The sequence below is a fragment of the Furipterus horrens genome, unplaced genomic scaffold (genome assembly GCF_987537825.1).
Source record: "Furipterus horrens unplaced genomic scaffold, mFurHor1.1.pri manual_scaffold_4, whole genome shotgun sequence".
Classification (NCBI taxonomy): Eukaryota; Metazoa; Chordata; class Mammalia; order Chiroptera; family Furipteridae; genus Furipterus; species Furipterus horrens.
Window position 1 is genome coordinate 3,523,666 of NW_028327174.1, and position 14,980 is coordinate 3,538,645.

The 14,980-nt window shown below is 54.0% G+C and overlaps 1 protein-coding gene across 1 annotated transcript in view; it reads left to right on the forward strand.

The window, feature by feature from the left end:
• Positions 1-14,980, forward strand: part of EFCAB6 (EF-hand calcium binding domain 6) — a 162,406-nt gene that overhangs the window by 93,133 nt on the left and 54,293 nt on the right. Inside the window, exon 18 of the mRNA XM_090272278.1 lies at positions 13,855-13,969. Coding sequence (XP_090128404.1) covers positions 13,855-13,969 — 115 coding nt within the window. The remainder of the gene's footprint in view (positions 1-13,854; positions 13,970-14,980) is intronic.

Here is a 14,980-nt window from a genome sequence, read left to right on the forward strand (position 1 = left end):
GTTGCTCAGGACGAAAACCTCTTCCTCTCACGCCCGTGTCCAGTCCGTCGGCACAGCCTGTCGGGTCTCTGGGCAGTTGTCCAGGCTGCGGTGGGCGCTCCCACCCCTCTGCCTTCCACTGTCCCCTGCTGCTGTCCTTGCCCCGCTGCAGCTCACTCTCCACCCCGCAGCCAGGGCGACTGTCCCCGGCGCCGGTGAGGGGCCACTCCTGCTCAGAACCCTCCATGGCTCCCCTTCTCACCAGAGTAAAGGCTGGAGCCCGAGAGGACACGGCCCAGCCCCCCCGTCCTGGCTGCCCGGCCTCCTGCTGTTCCTAGGGACGCAGACCCTCCAGGCCTTCGCACCGCACACTGGCCGTCCCCGCCACCAGGAGCGAGGCTCCGGAGAGGGACACGACGTGTAACAGCAACGCCCCCGCACCTTCCTGTCATTTTGGACGTGGGTGTGCAGTGTCCCTGCGCTCTCATCCCCATATCCATGTCACACCAGCTAGAGCAGAGAAATGGTTGCGGAGCTTCATCCCGGGGGGCGGGGACTGAAGCTCTGAGTCACCTCGTATGTGCTCACCAGCCCAGTGGGGCGCGCAGGCCGTGTCCCGCACGTGAACGTAGGCAGCACTCGGCCGCTGGCCTGGGTCCCTCCAGTTCTAGATTAGGGGTGCTGATTCTTCACTGTCACCAGCGTCGCCCAGCCGGTGTTCCCCACCGGGTCAGAGCTTTCGTCCACTCTACAGACCCAGTTTGTTAGCTGCTCACCGCTCCTGCCTCGTTTTTGCTCTCTAGTGGAAGACCTGTCGGGGTTTCTGACCGACGTGCCGTGACCCCTACCAGCCCGCGGGGCTGACAGTCCCTACAGCGGCAGAGCCGCGGGGGCGTTAAAGGACTCCGTGTGCTTTTCGTGGTTCAGTGTGCGGTTCCCTCGTGGGCGGGGAAGGTCCTGTTCTCTCTGGACTTGTGCTTGCCCGGGTCTGAGTGTGTCACCTGACGTAATGCGCCATTTCCCGTAGCAACCCTGGAAAGCATATTGTTTTCTCCCAGGAAACCCCCCTCTCCCAGGCCACTGCTCCGGCCATCGTACCATACAGCCTGTGTCTTTTGCCCGTTTTTTAATGTCCTTTTATTTAGATTATGAATCAAGAACTGGTGGTGTTGCAGGAAAACTGTTTTTGAACTTCAGGGGGACATAGAATCTTTATGTTTTTTCTCTATCTGCTTTTTCCCCTTCCTCCCTCCTTCACAAGCTGAATTAGCAGCAAACCCAAAAACAGTATCTGAAATAAGAGAGGTGGCTATTTTTCTGCCTTGGAACAAGGAGTCTGGACGTTGTCTGTCCTGGGCCCATGCAGCAGCTCTACGGTGTCTTCAGAGACCCAGACTGCGTCTAGCTTTCTGCTCTTCCAGGCTCATCCTCATGCATGCAAGGTAGCTGCCGGAGCACCGGCCATCACACGCATGTTTCAGGCATAAGGAAAGGGGACAGGGAAGGGCCAAAGGCTTGGGCGAGACAACACTTCTTTTTCAAAACAGCATTCTTGGAAGCTTCTCCCAGCAGCTTGATTTTATGGAGTAGGACTGTGGGGTGGGGGGAGGGTGTGCATATGATTTTGGGCTGGGTATATTACTACCTCTAGAAGAAGCGTGGCCTGTTCCCGTGGGGGAAGGAGAGAGCGTGTTAGGCAGGCAAATATAAGTGTCTGCCAGACTTCCTTCAGTAAACACTTTGAGGGTGCCCGCTGCCCACTTGGCAGAGGACTAAGCCACATGGGGACCATGGATGAAAAAGAAGTTTCATTGCTTGGTGACAGTGACCCATGGGGAACATAAAATGACAAAACACCCAAGGACATGTAAGTCATGCTTAGTCTAATTGCGTAATTAGACTAATTGAGCCATTCCATCCATCAGGAATTGGAGGACGGCTTTACTATTCCGGTTCCCTGTAACGGGCTGCTCCTGATGGGAAGTGGTTATTCTTCGCCCCCAGTAAATGCACTGAACACTGTTCAGCTCCCTGTGATGCTTAGTTCCGTCTCCGGTGTCCCAGCCGACGCCTCTGGAGACGGACCCAGGGCTGCAGAGCTCATCGGCAGGCTTACCGAACCCCCGAGACTCAAGTTAGGGAAGCGCGTGTCCGTGACAGCCCAGCCCGGCGTCCCAGATTCATCCTAGCCTCGCGGCCCCTCGCTTCTCCTCTGCTCCAAGGCGGGGACCCCTGGCCTTGCCTAGGAGGTGAGCTTTCCTTCTTCCGCCCAGCTCTGCCTCGTGCCCTTTGGGGGGGGTTGCACCCTCCCCAGCCCCCTACCTTCGCTTCATAATCACACATTGTCTTTCCCCCGAAGGAGACCAGGACCCCATGTAAACCAAGCCCCTCCAACACCAGGGAGCACCTCTTAGCCCTCAGGCGGGAGAATCCCATTGTTTTAAAAAGTCAGGTGTTAAGTATTTTAATTCATCTGGTTTTAAATCTTCTTTGGAAGAATATAATGCTGGTAAATTAAATGTTTTAAAAACTCTTTATTATGCATTATGGTCAGTTTTGTGAGGGGGGAAACCACAAAACTAAGGAAACAGTAAGAAAAACCAACAGAAACTTTCATAGTAAGAGAAACACATACCGACAGTGAGTCGGAGACCCAGGAAGCGAGGGGGAAGTCCTTGGGTTCTCTCCCCACACCTGCCTTCCGGGGGCTGCCGCCGCAAAGTGCTTTCAATGTCACGTGGCGGCCCGGCGGCCCGGCGGCCCGGCGGCCCGGCGGCCCGAGCAGGGGGAGCTCCGGACGCTCCCTTGGAGGCCTGACCAGCTTCAGCGCACAGTGCACAGGGTCTCCAGCCTGTCCAGGGGCTTCTGCCTCAGGCAGGACAGCACTTGGGGAAACGGATGAAGCACCCTGTTCTGGAGGACAGGTCGGGGGTGGGGGTGTGTGGATTGACTTAGGGCTTTAGCCTGTGTCACAAACGGCTTCCAAACCTCATGTGTGCATTCGAGGATCCTCACGTCCTTGGTCTCCTTGGCCCAAGCCCCACACAGCCATCAAAAGTCCACGCGTGTATTTATTTCTCCCCCTGCAGGCAGCAACCCTCTGTGGAGGCCGAGGCCGGCTTCTCTTGCCCCAGCGCGGCCCTGACTGGCCAGGCTGTCCCGGCAGGAGCAGCTGCAGACTCTTGGTGTCCACGGACCGCACTGCTAGTCCTTCCATGTTTGCTTTGCTCGTATCCAGGCCTTTCTCCCTGCGGGGCCTTTGTCCCCTAAGACCACGGAGTGGGGACTCGCATTGTGCTTTTCAAAGGTTTTCAGCTTCAGTTTTAGGCTTTAGCCCTAGGGCTCAGCACAGGCCAGGAAGGGGAAACCAGTCCTGGTTGGAGCCGGCCCCCTCCCGTCTCCGATTTTGAGATCTGAGCGCCACATACCTTGCGAACATGGCTGATGGACCGGGTCCTCTGCCCAGCCCACCTTGCGTTCTCAGGCTCCAGTCCGCTCCCAGAACCCTCAGCTGTCCGGGCGGAAATGCAGCCGCTGGGCCTCAGCTGCCACTACACAATCCTGTCCCCCAGGAATTGCGGTCCCTTCAGACGGCGCGGCTTCTTCGGCTCCCTGATGCCACTTTATTATTTGTAATCGATGGGGCTCATTCAGTCTTTTTCCATCGAGAATGTTTGCTTCCTCTGAATTGCTCCATACTATCCAGAAGCAGCTGACGTCTGTAACAACTTTATTTGTATTGTTATTTTTCTCTTGTATATTGTTTTATATTTCTTCTTTCTGCCATTACCTTATTTCCTTCCTACTTAACTGGGGTTTAATTTGCTTTTCTTTTTCTAATTCCTTGAGATCAAATGTTGGGTTGTTTATTTCTCTAATGTGTGAACTGATGGCTATACATTGCCCTCTGGGTGCAGACGTAGACTCATGCAAGTTTTGGTCTGTCAATATTCTCATCATCACCTAGTACAATGTATTTAATAATTTCCCTTGTGATCTATTCTTTTTCCAGTGGTTTATTATTAAAGTGTATCGTTTAACTTCCAAACAGTTGGGATTTCCTAGTTTACCTTTTACTATTGATTTTAAAGTTGATTCCACGTGATGAGGGAATAGATTCTAAAGTCTATATAACCTCAGGCAGCCTTCTGAGATACTGACACTGGGCTGCGACCCATCCTATAGGCAGTGTTGGCAAATCTCCCATCTGCACTTGAAAAAAAGGTGGACTCCCTCCGTCGTGGACCTTCAGTTTGCTGAGTACCCCAGTCAGGTCGATTTTATTAATGGTGTTTTTCAGAACTTCTCTCTCCTTGTGACATTTCTGCCTGCTCATTCCCTCAGCTGTTGAGAGTGGTGTATTGAAGGGTGGTGGGTTTGTCGAGTGAGATCCTCTTTTATTCTGCTGGCTGCTGCTTTATTCACTTCGAAGCTAAATTACTGGGTGCGCAGAGACTGGAGAAACCTCCTGCGGACTGTCTCCTTTATCGCTGGGACACGGTTCTCTTGATACAGAGAACGCTGCTTGCCTTCAAGCCTGTTTTTGCCTGATAATAATATAGTGGCTTCAGCTTTCTTTTTATTTGTGTTAGCATAGAATATACTTTTCCATCCTTTTACTTCAGATTTTCTGGGTGCTTATATTTCACGTAAATCTCTTACGGGCAGTACATAGCGGATATTTTATAAGGTAGGCTGGGCCAGTCTTAGTCTTCTAATTGGAATATTCAGTTCCTTTCACATTTATTTAATTGCTGATACAGTTGGCTTGATAGCTATCCTCTTAATATTTGTTCTATTTGGCCCAGCTATCCCGTGTTTCTTTTTCTGTCCCTTCTTAGCTTCTTTTTGATTATTCAGATAGTTCTGTTATTCCATTTCCCCCGGTGAGTTTACCAGGAAGTCCGTTCTCCTGTCAGTCCCACAGGGGCCACACCAGAGATGGCAGCACCCACGGCCTTGCCTTACCGCCCGGGCAAAACAGACGTGGTGATGCCCACCACTTCCCCGACAGTGCTGCGTCTCCAAATGCTCTGATTTCATTCACTGCTTCAGTCTTTTGTGTTCTTGCTGCCGCACCTTTAATTTTACACGTGTGCGAAACCCCGCAAGACACTCTGACCATGTTTATAGTCAGGAAGCCACCACACGCGTCCCCGCTTGCCTCGCTCTTGTTCTCACCCCTGCGTCTTGGTGCGCGTGCCTGGACTCGCTCTCCTTCTGCCTGGAGACTCCCCATTGTCCTTCTTTTCACACTGGTCTGTCTACTGGCCCCTAACTCCCCAGGTTTTCGTAGCTGACTCAGATGCCCTTGGTTTTGAGCTCACGTTCTGCTTCTGTCCAGGATCCCGTCCACGGTCCCACATGCCACTTAGCTGTTATGTCTCCTGCGGCCCCTCAGAGCTGCAACAGTTTCTCAGCCTTCCCTGGTTTTTGATGACCTTGGTCAGATATTTGGTAGACTGTTCCTGTTGGGATTTGTCTGATATTTCCCTCTTGATTAGACTGGGGGTGATGTTCCTGGGAGGAAGACCACAGAGGCACAGTACTGGCCCATCACCTCCTACCAGGGCACCAGCGGCCACATGTCTCCGATCACCGGCCTCGATCACCTGGCCGAGGTGTGTTTCTCAGGCTCTGCTCCTGTAGACATTCTCCTCCTTCCCCCTCTCTTTCTATACTGCGCTCTTTGGGAAGAGGCCGCTGTGTACTGCCCACACTTACGGAGCGGGGGATTATTATGCTCTGCCTCTTTAAGGGCAAATATTCACATAAATCATCTGAAATTCTTCTGCACGGGAGACTTGTCTCTCCATTTATTAATTTAGTCAATCATTTATTTATATCAATATGGACTCTGCCTCATTATTCTTTAAATGTCTGTGTGATACTTAATAATATTTTCCTCTCACTCCTGATATTGGTCATTTTTATCTTTTCTCTTTGGCTTTTGAATAGTCTGGCTAGAGGTTTATCACTTTTATTGATATTTTTATAAAACAAGCTGTGGTTTTATTGATTTTCTCTATTTTTTGTTCACGTTTTATTTTATTGATTTCTGCTCTTATGTTTATTTCTTCTCCTTCTTACTCCTCCTTTTCTGGAGTTTAATTTGCCTGACACACAAGGAAATTTTCTTTTGAAATGTTCATCTTCAGAACCTGGTGGAGCTCCTGGTGGTAAAATCCATGCAAGTGTGGCCCCTCCAAAGACTGGGCCCCCCAGGGTGCCGTTCTCCAGCTCATCCTCACGCAGCCTCCGGCCATGTGTCCCGGTTACCCCCAGTGTGTGGCTGCAATGGCCTTTGCCCCAGGCGTGTGGCTCTCTGGGCTCCCCTGTCTCTGAAATTTATCAGATGGAGCTAAGAAACGTCATTGATTTTCAGTGCATTTGGCTTTCTTCTGGGACAGGTGGAAGCCATGACTCCCATTTCCAGTCGAACCTAAAGCCGCTATGAATCTTTACAGATACGTTAGCTGGGAACGGTATTTTAGGTTGGTGATTATTTGCTCCTAGCATTTTAAGATAATATTCCATTGGTCTCTGGCTCCTATCAGTTCTGTTGGTGAACTATCAGTCTTATTTACACATTTGAATGTAATATATCTTGTTTCTCCAGCAGCTTCTAAGCTTCTCGGCTTTGCCGTTGTATTTCAGCACTTTTACTGGGCGTGTGTAGGTGTGGCTTCCTTGGTGTGATTCTGCCGGGGCCTGAAGTTCATCTTCAACCTGGAGGTTGATGTGTTTAATCAAACATGTTCGTGAAAAATTCTCAGCCAGTACCTCTTTTTCGTTACTGTGCCCTGGTCTCCCTGTCCCCGGGGGTAGGACCTGTTCACAGTATCTCACGTCTCTCTCATTTTTCAGCATGGTTTCTGTCCTTTTTCTTTCAGTACTGAGTCCCAGTGTGTCCACGAACCGTCTTCCAGTGTGTTAACCCTGTGTTCTTTCTCCAACCTGTAGTTAACTTTGTTCATATGGTTCTTAATTCTAGTATTTTCCTTTCGGTCTGGGATGTCTCTTTGATTTTTTTAAAAACTTTATGTATTTACTCCTGTTTCTGCGGTATAGCCTCCAAAGTTGTCGGCCTAGAGCCCGGTGGTTCCCTGAGCCCCCCACCCCTGAGAAGTCCTGAATTCTAACCTTTGTTTCCTCAGGACGACGGGGCCGCCAGCAAAACCCCTCTGCTCCCCGGAGGCTGCTGCCCCTGCTCTGTGCGTCCTGCCCACGTGGGAGCCCCCAGCACCTGCAGGGCAAACTGGCAGAGCTGGCTGGGTTCTCTGCTTCTCCCGCCTCACTGGGGGTCTGGCCATGGAAGTCTCTGACTCAGCGCTGCAGTCCCCTGGGGTTGTCACAGGCTCTCGTATCTCTGTCTGCTGGTCGTGACTGTCCTGGTCCAGCAGCCCCAGCCTGAGCCTCTCGCCCTGCTCCTGGATCAGTGGCCGGCCCCTTGTCCTCTAACTGCCCTGCTCCTGGACCGGTGACCGGTGACCGGCCCCTTCTCCTCCGATCCCCCACTCCTGGACCAGTGGCCGGCCCCTTGTCCTCCAACCGCCCCGCTCCTGGACCGGTGACCAGTGACCAGCCCCTTGTCCTCCAACCGCCCTGCTGCTGGACCGGTGACCGGCCCCTTTTCCTCTGACCACGCCGCTGTCGGACCAGTGACCAGTGACCAGCCCCTTCTCCTCCGACCGCCTCACTCCCAGATGGGTGACCAGCCCCTTGTCCTCCCACCGCCCCACTCCCAGAGTTTGTATCTCTGAGTCCTGTTGCTGTAGAGCCGTCGAATATGTGGAGGAGACATTTCGTATCTATTTGGCTTTCCTGCGTGTTGTCCGTGGAAGCCCAGACCTTCCGCCAGCTGGACACCAGCCCTCCCCTTTTTGACGGTCATTCACTTCTTTTTCCCTTCTTCTCTCTTTAAACAATCTTTGTCTGCTTGTCTTTACATCCTGATGCTCTTGTTTCTGTGGAATGGATTCCCAAGAGCAGGACTGCTTGATCCAAGATAATATGGTTTTAATTTGAACACATTGCCTGGTCGTTTGTCTTTTTAAGCCGCCGTAGAATTTCCTATCCCTCACGGCTGTGTGTGAGAGCGTCTTTTTCGCTAACCCGTTAGCAACAGGCATTGCAGCTCTTTTTGGGGTTTGCTGGTCTGATAGTTTTAAAGCGATAGCTCGTGTTAACTTTAACCTGCATGTATTTCCCTGACTGCTAGTGAATTCATTCTTTCCTTTTTTTTGACCTTTAGAGTTTATTCTTCTGTGAGTTGCCCATTTACATTCTTTTGTCAATTTTCACATGACAATTGTTTCCTATAGACATTGTTATCTGTCCTATTTTCACAAGCGGCCCAGGGCTCCCAGCTCCTCCTCCTCCTCCGCTGGGTCCTCCCCTGACCCCCGGGCTTCCTCTCCTGTGACACCCCTGCCTCCTGTCACCGGGCCAGCCTCACCCTCCGCCCCTGCTCCTCTCTGATACCTTCCGGCTCACCCGGCTTCCCCGCCACTGTGTCTCCCTCGCCGAGGGGGACAAGGTCAGCTGCCTTTGTCTCCTGCATTCTCCGCCCGGCCCAGCATCGCCACAGCGCGCACCACAGCATAAGGGCTCAGTGGATGCTTTGCAGACGCGCCCGTCGGTGCTGGGGAGCGCGTGGTGTTGTGGCTTAGGCTGTGGGCGCCAGGCCAGGCTGGGAGCGCCTGAGCCCAGCTCTGCGCTCAGTAGCTGTGCGACCCTGCGCGGCCCTGTCGGCGCCTCGGCGGCCTTCGATGTGCCCGCCGCAGCAGTCCTGGGCCATCCCAAACCCGCGAACTTCGGAAACAGTGCGTGTCCTGGCTGCCGCGCCGCCCGGCGGGCCCCCGTCTCTCCTCCTCTCAGCAGGGCTCTCTGCTCCTGGAGATGCAACGGTGTTGAACTTGGTCCCGTTAGTCACCCTGTCGTGGCCTTTACGTGACTGAGAGAAAGTGACGCATTCTTCACTTGGGACCAAGAGGTAGGAGTGACCAGGCTTCGTGAGACAGGCGTGTGGGGCGTCGGCGCAGGCTGCAGGCTAGGTCTCCCGTTGGCCGGGTGACGGAGGCGAAGGGAAGCCCCTCCACGGAAATGGGAAGCACTGCTCCAGCGCACAGAGGCGGTCAGCCAGCGAACCGGCCTCGCTGCTGCTGCTGCAGAGAGAGTAGCCGTGCTCTGGAAAGAGGGGCCGTCCAGTGTCAACGCCCCCTGAAGCCGAAGTAACCATTCTAACTATGCTGAGAGACGTACATAAAAATATGTACTCATAACAAGCCCTGGCTGCTGCGGCTCAGTGGATTGAGCGCCGGCCTGCGAGCCAAGTGTCGCTGGTTCGATTCCCAGTCAGGGCACATGACTCGGTTGCACGTCAGGTCCCCAGTTGGGGGCGTGTGAGAGGCAACCACACAGTGATGCTTCTCTCCCTCTCTTTCTCCTTTCCCCTCTCTCTAAAAGTAAATAAATAAATAATTTAAAAAAATATGTACTCATAATAAATGAAAATGAAGGAAATCTCAGCAGATGAATAGAACTTATGAGAAGAACCAAATGAAAATTCTAGAGCAGAAGGATAAAATGTCTGACATGGAAATATTCACCAGAAGGGCTTAACCACAGAATGGAGATGACAAAGGGAGGAACCGTGAGCCGGAAGACAGCAATGATGGGCAGGGAAGGAAAAGGCGGGGGCAAGAGCAGGGACTCGTGGGGAACCGCCCCAGAGGCCTCAGAGAGGGGTGATCGGAGTCATGGAAAGGAAGGCTCGCGGGGGTGGGGGTGAGGGGGGTCATGGCTGAAACGTCCCAGTTTTTGGTCAACGGGCTAAATGTCTGTTCAGGAAGCTCGAAAAACCCACGTAAGATAAACACAAAGAAAATCCAAGGGAAGCTGCTGAAAACCAAAGTCTGAGAGAGAAATCTCAAAAGCAGCCTGTGAAAACAGCACATTCCCAACGGGGGGCACCGTGGCCTGCTCCTCAGGACCCGCGGACCAGAGACCCTGGGCTGATGGCTGGACGTGCTGGAAGGAAGCAAGAAGCCTCTCCACCAGCGCTTACATTCAGCACAAGTCTCCTCTAAGAATGAAGAGGAAATAAAGATGTTTTCAGATTAAAAAAAGAAAACAAAGATAATTTATTACCAGCAGATCTTCACTGTAAGCAACATTAAAGGCAGTTCTTCAGTTTGGAAGAATTAGAAGCTAGGTAGAGACCCAGACGTTCATGAAGGAATTAAGAACATTGGAAAGGGTAAATAACTGATTAAGCATAAAAGGCAATTTTTCTTAATTTAAAGAGAACGCGTAAGAGCGTTCGGGGTAACCATTGTAACACTGTCTCGTGGGGTTTATACCGTAGATACATGTCAAACAAACTGGCATGAAGGATGAGGGGCCGGGGAAGACCTACCCAGTTGCAAGCTTTCTGCCTTTTAGCGGAAGTGGTTTGATATTAAGTCTCTGTAGATGGTGGGAAGCGGAGGGTATACATTGTAACCCGTAGAGCAACGGCCAGGGAAGGGATGCAGAGGCCTGGCAGTCCTGCGTCACTCACACGCGGAGGCCGGGGCGGCTCTGTCACGGGAGGCTCTGCACGGCGGGGCTTGGAAAGATTGAGCTGCTCCCTCAGCTTCGAGCTGTTTCAGTGAGAAGGGAAACGCACCCCAAAGGAGCACGTTGGGGGTGATGGGGTGCAGGTCTTCACCGTGAGCCCGGCCTCGGGCGCCGTGCACAGGCTCAGGAGGGAGGATCAGTCTGCGGTCTCAGCGACGCCCCCAGATGCAGAGTGACTGCGCTGTGAGTCGCAGTAGCCAGGCCACAGGTTGTCACTCTTGGAGGAACTTTCTAAGGGAAGTGCCTCCTAGGAAAGACCAAAGGACATGAACCTGAATGGCTAAAGGCTTTAAAATCTGTCGTATAAAATGGTGCATGTTAGCCTAAAGCTGGGTTGCAAATGGCCTCCGAGGGTTGTGATCGATCCAGCTGATTGGCTGCTGTGTTCCCCTGAGACGGGAGAGCCGTGCAAGGGGAGGTGTTGGAGAGAGGCTCAGGGGTCTGTGCCAAGCTCGGGCCTCTCCTGGGGGCTGTGCTGCTCTGCACCCGCGCGGGGGCGGGGTGGGGGGCGGCAGGGGCTGGCACGCCCGCCCTGCTGGCCACGCTGCCTGCGGCACACCCCGCCGCCCGGCGCCTCGCCCCCCTCCAGGCTGTGAAACATTTGCCTACAGACATTTTCCTACTCTCCGTTACATATGTTTTTATGAAAGGGCTAAGCAGGAGGGATTTGCAATGAATAATTCATGGGTAATTGTTTTCAAAATATGAAGTTATTTTTCAAAGGAAGCAACCCATCTATCCCCTTCCCCTGCCCCTTCCACGTGGGCCACAGCTCTCAGTCACACACTTGCACCACCCTGGGCTGCACCCGGCGCCCCTGCAGAGCTGGGACAGGGTGCACGTGCAGATGGCACAGCGCTGCCCGGGCTCCCAGTCACGCACGGCCTGCCCTAGTCCCCAGGGGACAGCCTTGGAATCCAGCACTGCTCCCCGTGAGGCCCCAGACAGTGCAGCAACACCTGCGCTCTCTTCCCTTTTCCTTGGTTTCCGATCATGCACCAAGCACGTCCTGCAGCTTTTACACACACACACACACACACACACACACACACACGTGCATGCGTGCACGTGCCCAGCCAAGTCCAGGGCCTGACCAACTGGGCGGTACAGATACAAGGAGCCGGTGTGGTATTCGGTTGATTACTGACACGGACAGCCAGCAGTGCCAGCTCCCCAGGCCCGAGCCCACACCCCTGCACGGGAGTGGGTAACCACGCTGCTGGTCATGGGCTCCCTGCTGCAGCCGAGCGGGCTTAGATGCTGCTGCTCTAGCATGAGGAGGCTGGAGCAGGGGGCCCTGTACTTCATCAGAACCCAGAGGCAAGGAGGGACTATCTACGAGAGCCTCCTGGGAGAAATGGGGCCAGCGGGAGATGGTCTCTTAGCAACTCCTGGAGGCTCCCATCCTTGGCGTTCCAGGCATTTCTCAAGGTGTTCTCCCAGGGCCCAGATTAGTCTTCGCCTATGTGGCTGATTCGGATACAGGAGAGGGGCCAGGGCTCCGTGGCAGAGACCTTCCCACACTTCCAGGCCCCGGTGACCTTATTCCAACAGTGGAGTTCGTCTTAAGGGTTAATAAGAACTGGGTCTGAACCCCAGGTCTCTCATTTCCTAATCATGTGACTGGGGCAAATCACCTAAACTCTCTAAGCCTCAGTATCCACATCTTTAGAAGGGGGTTAGTAAGAGAGGCTTTCTCAAGGCTCATCATAAGGATTAAGCGAGATTTACGAAATGCCTGTGAAGAACTCAGCATAATACCTGCCACAGAGCTTTGCTACATGAAGATGATGATGATGGTGATAGGGTTGATGATGGTGGTGGTGATGCTGATGATGGTGATGGTGATGATGGCGATGATGATAATGGTGATGGTGACGATAGTGATGATGATGATGGTGATGACGACAATGATGTGATGGTGGTGATGATGATGGTGATGATAGTGATGATGATGGTGATGCTAGTGGTGTTGATGATGATGATGGTGATGGTGATGATAGTGGTGATGATAGTGATGATGATGATGATGAATGTAATGGTGACGTGTACTGTCTTGCTTCATCCTCTTGTCTCCTCTCCCCCATTTTAAACTTTCTTCATGGACTGCAGTCCGTGTAGCACTGACCACTCCCCACCCCCCAGTCCTCCGCTCTCTAACTCGCTCTGGCTTCCTATAGCATCAGACCCCTGGCGTTTGCCAAGCTGTGTGCTCCCCAGGCTTCCAACACACTCTTTCTTCAAAATGTATCTCCCGGCGTGACTCTCCCAGACAGCTTTCCTTCATATGCCCGGGGGGTGGGGTGGGGTGGGCAGTGGTCATCATCCTGGACCTTTGATGGTGATGGCGATGGTGACACAGACACAGACATGTTTTGAACTGTGATTCTATGTGCTTTTTCTAGAAGAAAAGCCATGTTTTCTCATTTAAGTTACAAATACTTTGAGAGCATCAGGGACGGTGTTGCCTGTCCTGCCTGTGTGCCCCCAGCATCACTTCTAGGGTCTCACCTCCGGGCAAGTAGCTCCGTCTGGGTTTTTTACTAGCCATTGACAAAGGAATGATGTCAACCCAGCTGACCCCTAGGACAGTGTCATCTAGATACTTCTGTTTCGCCGTTTAAAGTGCAGGCAAACATGTTTTCTCGGTGCCCCTCCGCCCACATCCATGCAGTGGGAACTTCATAAACAGGAGGTATGTGTGGTGGAGGGAGGGGACCATGGGCCACGTTCCGAGAGCGGACTCGCCTAAGGAGAGAAAGAGGAGAGCCTTGGGCACCCCCCCGACCAGCTTGCCATGTAGACTGTCGTTCTAATGAAACTGGAATGGAAGTTCTCAGCTTTCCTCCGCATGCTGCCTTGCTCTGTGTCATCCGTGTGTCCCAGGATGTGTGTGCATATAAACCTGGCAGGTGGGACCCGAACGCCATCGCAGTCACGGCGCGCTTGACTTTGGGAATCTCGGACGGCCTGGTCCCTGGGAAGGTCTGCAGGGCCGACGGCAGCCCCGACTGCCATGCCGACTGAGCCCCAGGCCGGGCACCCGCCTGTCCCTTTATTTGCTCCCTGGCTCAACAAACAAGGCCGGCACTGGGCCAGGTCCCTGCCTGCCGGAGCCTGTGGGAGGCGGCAGACACGTGCCAGTCGCAGGCTGGAGCGCAGGGGCTGTGGTGGGGATCCCGCTGGGGGGCCGAAGGGCTCGGCCGGACCCGGGGCAGCCTCACCGCCTCTCCCTTGCTTGCCCCCCGTCAGGTGCTGGAAGACCACGGAATGCGCTTGGAAGACAACCAGTACGCTCAGCTGACGGCCGACATGGGATTTGAGAAAGAAGGGATGAGTTACTTGGATTTTGCAGCAGGATTTGGAGGTAGCTCATCGCCACGTGCAAACCCTGCTGGGGGCACCCCCCCACCCAGGGCCCCGCCCACCTCCCCGAGCCGTGAGCAGTGCCCCCGGCTGCTGGGGCTGACATAGCCTGAGCCCAGACGGCGGCCCGGGGTTTGTTCTCTGGCTGGAACAGACGTTTGTGTTTAATTTTATCTGACCCCCTTTTGGCCTTTGGTTGTTTTTGTTTTTCGAGTTAAGCTGAGTTGTGAGTGCAGAAGTTTGCCCGCCCGAGCCTCCTACAGACTTAGGGCAAAGTGGTTGGTGAGTTTGGCTGCACAGCCTGGGGCCTTACGCCGCCCCTCGTGTTCTTCAGGATCTTCCTCCTTCCTCAGATGCTGGGTCCCTGTGATGAGCGGCGCCTGGGGCCCAGCAGGCAGGGCCCTTCCTCCCTTTTAGCCAATCAGGACACAGGGACTCTGTGAGATTCAGGGACTTGCCCAAGGCCACCCAGCCGCTGCCCCTTCCCTCTCCATGTCCCCAGACAGTTGCCTGGAAATTCATCCTGTGAAGGGCAGTCGAGGCCAGTAGCTGGGTCCTCCGGTCGCCCCCGCTCCATGGCCTGCTCTCCTGGCCTCCTGCCTGCAGAGGATGCAGCCGCTGCCTCTGCCGCATCCGCTCTCCTGCCCCTCCTCTGTGCTCTTACTGATGCTGCGTCTGCTGTGTGGGGGTGGGGGGTTAGGGGGACAAACCCACCCTTGAGGAAGGCTGCGGGAATCCTGCAAACATGTCCGTGGACTACTGTCCTGTAGTGCTGCAAACGCACCGCAGATGGGCTGGGCCGACCCCGGACGCCCCGTCTGCATCTTGCTGTCCTCCCTGAGTTTGGTCTGGGGGAGATTCCAGGTCTCCACCACAGGCTAGTGGCAGGGGCTCCTCACTGCGGGGACGCTGCGGTCCCACCCCGCCCGCCAGGGGGCAGGTGTAGTGTGCACGGAGAGCCCCGGCTACAGCCAAGCCCCAGGCACAGCCTGGCTTTAGACAGGGTCACACT